Raw genomic sequence first — 10,625 nt, 5'->3', positions numbered from 1 at the left:
AGATTTGTTAGAAAATGCTTCCAACTTTAATTGACTGAATTTAATTTAAAAGTGGTCTAATTTATTAACACGTGAATGCTACTGTGTGATATATTTTTACATTTATATTTAAGAAACTACAATAAAAGAAAAGCACAAGTTTCATTTGTGGGCCATATTTCATTATACTTTTTTAATTAGCCGAGGGCCGATTCAAAATGGCCCCCGTAGACACCCCTGATGTATAGCCTACATACTGTATATCAAATAAAAAAGTCAGACCTACATTTACAAAATCACTTGGTTAAAAGTATGTGAGACTTTTTCATTTACAAAGCCATGTTGGATAAACTACCATCTCATATCTGCTCCCTGATCTCTCGGCGAATTGAAAGTACTTATTGCCTGAAATCGCATGCTGTGGTTTTATTAAATGTGCCAAGTGCTAGGACTGTCTTAGGGAAGAAAGCTTTTAGATGTGCAGCTCCACTAACTTGGAACAGTCTGCAAAAAGAATGGAACATTACCAAGCTAGTACCACTACATGTTTTGAAAGCTCGGTTGGATGCTACACAGTCAGATGCAGTTGGTTCCTGTACATGTGGTTAAATATGTAAATTGTAATCCCTGTACATTTTGCTGTATGATGTCCTTTTGTTGTTCTGTTGTTTATGTGTTTATGTCTTCTTGTGGAACCTACTGCTGCAGGTCTCCCTTGAAAAAGAGATCATTGATCTCAATGGGATTTCACCTGGATAAATAAAGGTTTTCAATTGAATTGAATTTGTAACCTTGTTAAAACTAGCAAGTAGTTGTAGGAAGCACTATGCTTGTAAATGACCAACGTGTAGAAGTAGCTGTAGTCAATGAAACTCATTACTATGGATTTTAAAACCAGCATCCACATTTGACGAGAAACGAGACGTGATTTTTCATCATGATTTATTATTCTACAATCAAATAAAACATCACAATACACATTTCCTTATCAGCAAACTATCTCACAAAACACATCCTTACTTTTCGTTGCATCCTTTGCAGTTCTCTGCATGTACAAATTATCTTTAGGTTACTGTTAAACTATTTGTCGATACTATCTTAAGCCCGGATGATGTCAAATCAGTTCTATGTTCAAGAGGCAAGCATGGAATTTAAATGATACTAATCATCTTTCAAGTGTAATGTCAAGTAACCTCTCCAAGGCTTCGGATTGCGAGAGAAAGAGGGGAGACATATATGGGACAATATAGGGATAATGAGAGGAGAATGATAAAGAATGGATTAGACACGAGAGGAAGAAAGAGCGAATACAAAACAAGCGGGAAATAGATCTCCAAGAGAATAAAGGGAAATAGTGGAGAGGGTGAGCCAAGAGGGGTAAAGGTCAAGAGAAAAGACAATGCGGTAAGAGAAAGACAATGAGGAAGCTGAGTGGGAGAGGAAGGATGAGGAGGAAAGGTCAGATGAAAAAGAAAATGACGGACGGAAAGACGTGATCGAATAAAAGGTCGGAAAGAAATGAAGGAGCAAAGGAAGGAGGCGGTGTTGAGGCCTTTACTCGTCCACCCTGCAGAATGTGCTTTTTTTCATTGCAACTGATATACGTCATTTTACCCCTAAACACATTATGTATAAATGTAATCATGGACATGGAAGACTCTTACCCCTTAACACTTGAAAAGTATTTATATATGTACAAACGTAGCACGCATTTCCCTTTTACACTATCTCATCATTATGCAACAATAACATGAGACCGTAAACTAAGCAACCTTATAGACGTCTATTTATCACATACCTGTCCATCAAACAACACTGAATATAGGATCCATATCATATGGAGCAAGATATGAAAGAGAAAGATCATCACATGCATGCATAGTATAATTATGTATAGTCCTGATACGGGATTGTTGACATTATAACATACCAAGTAACTGATGATTACGTTACAGGTTATTTGCTAAAAATAGAAGAGATTTCTTATCAGATTTAAAGACTTATATAAATGTGTACAGTACTTAAAGGGGCCCTATCATGCTCATAATGGTTCATATGTGTATGTTGTGCCTCTACTGGGACATGTCTACCTGCTCTAAGTTCCCCTTAGTCTATTACGTACAATGTGTTGGAGCGTTAGCCAATAGAAGCGCGAGTGTTACATAGTGATGTCACTATGTTCAGGATGTAAACAAAGGAGTCCAATGGAGGCGTTTGATGAAGGGGGGGGGGGTGGGAGAGAAACTTTGTGATTTAGTCCTTGCTGACTATTAACATGCACACAAACCTATAGAACACACTACGGGAGAAGGGAACCCAACAAAAGCATAGTAGGGCCTTTTAACATATCTGAATCACACACACACACACACACACACACACACACACACACACACACACACACACACACACACACACACACACACACACACACACACACACACACACACACACACACACACACACACACACACACACACACACACACACCACACACACACACACACACACACACACACACACACACACACACACACACACACACACACACACACACACACACACACACACACACCTTTCGAGTGCTATTAAATGCCTCAGGGTCTACGACAGCAGAATTTATGGGTAGGCGTGATCAACATTAGGAGACATTTAAACCCTTGACCCGAGCAACACACAGCTCTACGCTCAACACACACAAGTTATACTTTATATTCTACGACATATAACAAAAGAACAGCAGGACTGCAGTCAGGAAGGATGCTGTGCGTTCATGTATGCTCATGTATATATATATATATATATATATATAAATATGTACTATATATGCATATGAACTGTATATAGTATACATGAGGGTACTGTTTGTGCTGATTAAAGAAGGGAAAAACATTCTAGGTCTGTGTAATGGACCTACAGTATATGTCTTGTGTGCCTCCAGGAGCGAACATTTCACAATGTCCGCCTTGTTACGCTTCAGCTAATAATTCCAACCCTCAGTCATGGATTGGACTGTATAGATGTGTGTGTGTGTGTGTGTGTGTGTGTGTGTGTGTGTGTGTGTGTGTGTGTGTGTGAGTGTGTGTGTACAGTACACGGAGCAAGCAAGTCGACATTATAGTCAATGTAATGTGGCTTGCAGCTGGAAGGCAGATTTGTTGAATTTGAAATAATTGGCTTTATCCAATGAAGCCTTATAAACCACACACACACACCCACACACACACATGTTCATATATATATTCTAGCACATGGACATTTGTCAGAACCCACACACGTGTTAATGCACACAAAAACAGCCACAGAAGGAAGTGCAAAATAAATAATTGAGAAAAGCAGCTCTTGCTATTATTGCTGTTTGTGAAATCGCTCTCTTGGGGGTTGTCATAGCAGCTTCTCATTTACTGTGTGTGTGTGTGTGTGGGAAATGCTCCACCAGTGACTGCCGCATCGCCAACCCTGTGACACCACGCCATACCAGGCTCCCAGTGAGGCCTTGTCAGACGTACGGATTAAAGCGAAAACTAAACTAAAAAATAAAGGAAAGACAACGCGGGCAATGGGGAAAAGGGGGGAGGGAAAAGGGGGGGGGGAGAAAGAAGAAGGCACGAGCCAAAGGAGGAAAAAGAAAAACGAGAAGGACGGAAAGATTTGACAGGCGGTGAAGTTCTCTCATTAGGCGTATTCCTCTGCGATGCCCAGTGTGAGGCGCTCAGTCCGACTGCGTGTCAGCACTCGGCATGACAGTGCAAAGGCTGGAACAGGCAACAATGGTCAAGACATACAAATTGAACTGATACACATCACTACTCATGGTGCGTGTTAAAATGGATACCATTGGTGCCACAGCCCGTTTACTCAGGCCTCTAGCTACATTGCTGCAGAAGATAATGGAGTCTGTTGGCAAGTTATACAGTTATGAGGGTAACACACATTCGAATATATAAAACGTCATGGAAACCAAAAACAAAATGTTTAGAGTTTGGTCTGCTCCTGAGCTGAAACATCTGCTCAGTGGCGAGGGAACGAGTCTTAAAGCTGGAAATGCATTTTAGAACTTGCGGTTCCCTCATGTCATAGTCAATGTTTCTATGAAATCGTTTTTGGTAAGATGCCTTAAATAAGGTCTGGGGTTAAGACAAGCTTACGCGATTTACACATTTGTTCTACGACATACGTTAATAAACAACCCACTCGTCAATCTGTGAAGCTTCTATGCCATTTAAAAACAATCTGGTTGCTAAGTGGCTAAATGAGACTACTAAACTTTATCACGCCAAACATTAGGCACCTTTAGCTAAGCGGTGGGGACACAAAGTCCATGATGTAGTTGGCTTATCGCATTACGTTAGCTATATTTACTTCTGTCAATTGCATTAAAGCTTAAACTATTATAGAAGTGGTGTCGATATGTTGGGATTATTATGTGGAACAAGACATAGGTATCATAACTTGTGTTGGCAGCAGATCTTATTTTCTGCAAAATTGAAGTCCCAAATTGAAAATATGTGTAAGACAATTGTCCTGTCAACGTTAGCCATGAATGGTAGCCATTTTAACTGCACACGGTAGGTCACACCCCGGAAACTGAGACTGCTGCTTGTATCCAATCAGATTAGTTAAACAAGGGTTCAAGCCATGTCACATTTCACTCATTCGAGTTACTCTGATGAAGGTAAACATCTGGAACAACACTAGTCAATGAATCACAAGACATTAAGAAAATAAATAAAAAAGGTAGCGCTTGTATATCTGGCAAGTGGCAAGCAGGACAGGTGGTGTAGTGGCATCTGGACTCATCATATCATTGTTACCCATTTTTTAAAGTCAATTGTAGTGTTTTGGAATATTTTCCAATCGAGCGTGTATTTTGTCCTATATAAAAAGCATATTTGACACGTAGGGCATTTTCGATACTTCAAAATCTTTGGCATCCAGTCTGTGTTTGTTGTTGTGATACCTTTCTTGAGCTGAAGTATTGGATGAACCCCAGTGTTGCCTAAAAGAGATGCAGACATTTACTAAACATAGACACAATCGGATGAATTTGAGCTCCTTCCCATCCGCTCTGAAATCTAATGTTCTACCAGTCCGTCAGTGAGACAGTGCGTGTGTTATTTCCCAGGAGCCACGTATGCAGGGTTGGTGTAGGAGAAGCCGAGGAAGTCTTCCTCGTCCAGGTTCATGATGACGAGCTTGTCTGTCGGCGTCATGTCCAGCGGCATCTTGGTGAACTCCTTGTCAAAGTTACAAGTGTCCTTCTTGTTCTTCTGCAGGTGGAGTTTATGAGATGTTGAAGAAGAGAAGGTATAATGGGTGGGAAACACAAACAAAAATGGTCGTAGAAGAATGGGAAGGATTGGAAAAGAGAAGAAGAGAGACAAAAGACTGTTAGATATATAGTAAAGTATCACGGGATAAAAGCGCAAGTCATCTTCGTTTGGACATCTTCTTAGTTCAAGTTCGAGGTACTTTTGAGTTGTTATGTTTAGTTCCACCTTGATACGGTTTCAGTTTCAAACAGAGCTTTTAGATTGTATTGTGCAAGTGTTTTGAGTGTGTGGTTGAGAAGCTCCTTTAGGATTTGAGCCCTTGCAGACCATTTACATGCACACAAACAATATCACACACTACAGGAGAGGGAAGACCCAAACAAGCACAATAGGGCCCCTTTAAGAGGCCCAAATAGCACCTGTATGAATGATGACATCCAACTGGGAAAAAAATATAGATGATGAAACAGAAAAGGAGATAGTCCGAAATCATGCGCCTTGAATAGAGGGTAAGAGAAGTAACATACAGAGTTGCGTCATGCAACCAATACTGAGAAGATCTCAAAGTTAGAAATAGAATAAAGCATGTTCATTAAATTGAAGGATAAAGTGGAAGAATGAGGAAAGGAAGTACATGAGAGCCAATACTAAGATATAGGATGAGAGAAAGATGCCAAGGGACATGAATGAAGACGGGAAAAAGAGAGACACTAGTACTGACTTTATGTGGGAGGTGAGGGGAAAACTGAGTGTGTGTGTGTGTGTGTGTGTGTGCATGTGGATTGAGGGTTACTCTGGGGCAGGGCATTGTTCATGCTTGGCTCAGTGGGCGGATGGACAGAGGGAAGAAAGGAGCGAGCTGGGTGTTAAAGATGGAGGAGTGTGTGTCAGTGAGTGGGGGAGGGGAGAGTTAGATGCGGTAAAAGCGAACGGCTGCCATTTGATTCACTCACACTGACATGCTGTGTTGGAGAGTTCGTTCTCATTGAAGCTTCACATGTGCGCTGATGGAGCTGTGCGGCTCTGCATCACAGCACACACCAAAGTAAAGATGGCATTCACATATCACTGAACGGCATGTATGGCCTGTAGGATGTTCTCCAGAGAGGGAGGACAAGTACAGAGAGTGTGTATGTGTGTGTCACAGGATATTTAAAACTCCTACACCAAGATTGGTCGTGGACATCCATATACTTCATGTCCAAGGCATGTGCAGATTAGTGACAAGTATCAATCAATTTAGTTTGGGTGTATTAAAAGCAGGCTTTGGGAGCAACGGGATTAAGTCATCACGATACCAAAAAACAAGTATTCCCTTAACGTACATTATAATGTTAGCAACAAACTAAAGAAGAGAATCTTGTGTTTGTTGTAAAAGTACTTTGTTTTGACAGATAACTAGTAAAGTAACCCTCCTAATCATGATTAAAAGTAATCCCAAATGTGGCCATTTTCTACTGTTATCACATTGGAGTATGTGTGGATCATATAGGGCATGACTGTGAGCAAAATAAGCCATTTAAAATAAAAGTGGTACATTTGTGGACTTTTGAAGACGTTCTGAAGCCCTGAAGTTTTTAGTTTGGAATCAGGAATGGCCATATTTGGGCCAGGAACTGTTACAAAAACAAACTCAACAGCCACATTTGTAAGCAAATATCATTGAAACCACATATTTTCCCAGACAGAGGGGCAGATTCGTGAGGTACAGAGGGATGAAGAGAGCAGCAGAGAGGGAGAATGATCAAATAGAAGCTGGCCACATAAATATTCACATCACTGAGCAGCGGTCACAGAGAAAACCACACAGGGGGCGAACCCAGAAAATCCACAGCCATAAATACATCTACAGAGTCTGAACCTCGAACACCACGAGCGTTTGACAAACACAAACAGCTGAAGCCCCAGTATGAGGAAGAGGAGGGAGAGAAAGAGACAGGACTAAAGAAGAGGAGAATCCATCAAAGTAATAATGTTGGTTCTTCTGAAGGTAGAACATCAAGATACAAGCGTTCTGCTATTTGACAAGGCAGAAGAAAAGACAACCAGAGAGACAGAGAGGGACAGGAGAGCGTTCAAGATCACAGGAACTTCAAACCGGCGTTGCATCTCCTACCTTCATCTGCCAACTCTCCACCGCTCCCTCCATCCAGGGACCCCCAGATCCACCTCACCTTCTCGGGCATGATATCCACTCTGAACGTCTCAAGAGAGGCGCCGTTCAACACTCAAATGTGCATGGTTGGATTTCATTTCCAATATTATTGTGTTAACTTTAGTTTTAGTTAACCCTGTCGAGATTAAACGCAATAACAACAATATTTTCTGAAACATGCAACTTTAGCCTCTGTTAGCACACTAGCATGCAATGCATCCATTACGTTCATTGTTACAACATGCATATTTAAAACAAGGCAGTGGGAAACGTTGAAACATAAATCAGAGACGGCATATTCAACCAACTCATGGAGCTATCGTAAGATTATGTTTTGAGGATTTAGGGGAATTTAGAGGAAGAAATAGAACCTGAAATTAATTACTAGGTTTCAGTTAAAATCATAACCACTATAATACTAATGGATGATATCCAAAACATGTTTTAATTTGTTATATCCGGAGGGAATATTCTAGGACATCTTTCCAATCCATGTCAGTACTCGCTATTACTGATGTACTGACAAACCAAGCGTAACTCAACGTATGACTTGCAGTTGAGGGAATCTATCTGACTGGAAATATAAAGAAAGCACACAGATTTGAATGCATGCTATGTTTTCAAAACCTTCGTAATCTAGTGCACATGGTTGAAGACCTTTTTTTTAACCAAATATACACATGTAAACTAACACGCACACATACACACACACAGCTGCCAGCCATGTAGGCCAGCTCATAATGTGTTCCATCTCAACACGCTTCAATTGCAGCTAATGCTGTGAGGCAGAGAGACAGAGATATGGAGAGAGAGAAAAAAAGAGAGGAAGAGATGCAGCGAAGGACAGCGAGTGAGATAAATATCAGTGGCCCTCGGTGTAGATGTATAGATAGAAGGCTTGGAGTACACAGCAGCATCAGGGCAAACACACACGATTGTTCTTCAAGTCACTCGGTTCCAGAGGCTGTGGTTTTAATAGAGGAGTCTTTAATTTAGTCTTTGCCTCCCTTCCTCTCTTTCTGCCTTCCTGCCTCACTCCCTTCCACCTCCCTCACATTTTCTCAACCCCATCTCTTTTCAGTAACGTGAGGATTAGCGGGAGACGAGCCTATGTCAGCTGAGGATGCGGGGAGAGTGGGAGGCACAGAGGATGCGGGGAGGTGAAGAGGAGAGGAGGGTGAATGAAAGGCGGTATCGAACGCTGACCTGTTTTGGGCTGATAAGCGCAGGCTGCTTTGTGCTGAAGCCACTGGCTTTAATTTGGGGGCCGCAACATTTGGAATTAATTATCACACACACTCCAGCACAGCCGCGGCTTACTGTGTACATGGCTATTACATCCACTCCAATACAAACTGTATACAGCCTGTGTGCTGGAACCAGGGTCGGCTCTAGAACAAATTGAATGGGGGGGAAATCATTTACCAAGGGGGTGCACACACTGCCGTCAACAACCAACACACAAACACCAACGCAACTTCTAAAAACATGCTGTAAAGTCTATTGTCTTTCACACACATTGCAGGGGTGTATGTGCTATTGTATAGCGCACCTATGACTTGTGCATGCATGCACGGTTGTGGCACGACCACCAAAACAGAAACATATGGACATAGGCCACCATATAAAAAGTGTGCAAATGTATTTAGTATCCTATCCATGTGAACATGTTTTAGAACGGGGTGGACCTAATCTCCTCTAGGAGGGTCTGGGGGCATGCTCCCCCGGGAAGATTATTTTTAAAATATTGAAGTTAAATGCATCAATCTGGTGCACTTTGAGAGCAACATTAGGAGATCTATGGTTAGTCTACATCTCTCAGCATCCATATGAAACAGAACTGTACACAGATGTACTTTTTCTTTATGGATATTTTACTAATCACTCCCCTTTTAAACTGTATGCTTGTGTTACTGTCCTATAGTATTTCATACCGGTTTTTCATTTATTCTCTTATTCTTTAATAACTATAATGATCATATAAAGGTATTCCTCGCAAATACTTGTTTACATAAATGGTGACCAAACAGTTTGAGACCCACTGAGATAAGTTAACCTAAAGTGAACTATCTAAACACTGAGAGAGTCCTTACCTCACTGAGCTGAGGTTATAAGATCCTCACAGTCTGACAGGAGAGGACTTTCCTCCACCTTGGTGTAGAAACAGCTCTTTATATCCGTTAGCATAGCTAGCTAACCAGATGCTAACAACAACATTTCACGTTACCGCTCGCGCACTCACAAAATGCGCTCGTGCCACACACACACAGAGCCGAGCTTGAATGAAACACAGAGACCCAGAAGTAGGCTACTTGTACTGTACTGTATATCATATTATTTTCGATGGCTTTACTGTATAATCAGTGTAACAGATGAACAGATCGCCACCGGCTTTCATCTAAACACACAGCCACGTAATGATAACAAAACAAACACACCAATCAGAGAGCAGCAGTGAGCACACCTCAGGCTGTGTTTTATATTTGTATTATTTATTTCTAATGTATTTAACACAAAAAAACGTTAGCGGAAACGTTTTCACTTATATGATTTTTTTTAAAACGGCAAAGTGGCAATAAGGCTTGCCCACCCTGCGTTGGGGGGGCACAGTGACTCATTTGGGGGGGCATGGCCCACAAATGACCCCCCATGACGCCGACCCTGGCTGGAACTCACTGTTACACAGGAGTTTGTATTGCTGTTTTGATGAAGTTACATAAACTACAACCACAACCACAATGTTAGCATACGGTTAACAAAGAGGAAGAATGTGGGGTACGGAAAACAGGAAGCTGTGCTTTTTCAACACAAATAACAGGAACAGCAAGCACAATGCATAAGCTACACGTTGACAACTATAACTAGATAAATGTATTGCACTAAATATAAATCTTCCACATTGGAGTGCGAGGTATAAAGAAAGTCCTAAGCAATTTGGAGATAATTAATTATTTATATATCTGACAGAACTGTATATTGATTCTTAATGTTTAGTTAGGTTGGCTGTTAATTAGCTAAAGCTTTCTATCAGTTCATCAACCTTAACAGGGACAGTTATTTGCTCAATAAATTGACAATGAGACACAAACTACTCCTCAACAAGAATGTGAATAAGCAGATTTTCCCCAAATGTCTTGATTAGAAAACAACATTACAATACAACACAAGGCTGAACCATGACCCAACATGTAGAGCATATTCAGTTTCCTGCCTGTGTT

General features: G+C 41.1%; 1 protein-coding gene across 1 annotated transcript in view; it reads right to left on the bottom strand.

Moving 5' to 3' along the window:
* Positions 1-2,501: 2,501 nt before the first annotated feature.
* LOC117451436 (protein kinase C beta type-like) overlaps positions 2,502-10,625 on the bottom strand; it is a 114,524-nt gene continuing 106,400 nt past the window's right edge. Inside the window, exon 17 of the mRNA XM_034089732.2 lies at positions 2,502-5,249. Within this exon, the coding sequence (XP_033945623.1) occupies positions 5,094-5,249 (156 nt within the window). The 3' untranslated portion in view covers positions 2,502-5,093. The remainder of the gene's footprint in view (positions 5,250-10,625) is intronic.

This window comes from Pseudochaenichthys georgianus, chromosome 8 (genome assembly GCF_902827115.2).
Source record: "Pseudochaenichthys georgianus chromosome 8, fPseGeo1.2, whole genome shotgun sequence".
Taxonomy (NCBI): domain Eukaryota; kingdom Metazoa; phylum Chordata; class Actinopteri; order Perciformes; family Channichthyidae; genus Pseudochaenichthys; species Pseudochaenichthys georgianus.
Note: the sequence above shows the minus strand (reverse complement) of the source record. Positions and strands in the feature narration are given on the sequence as shown.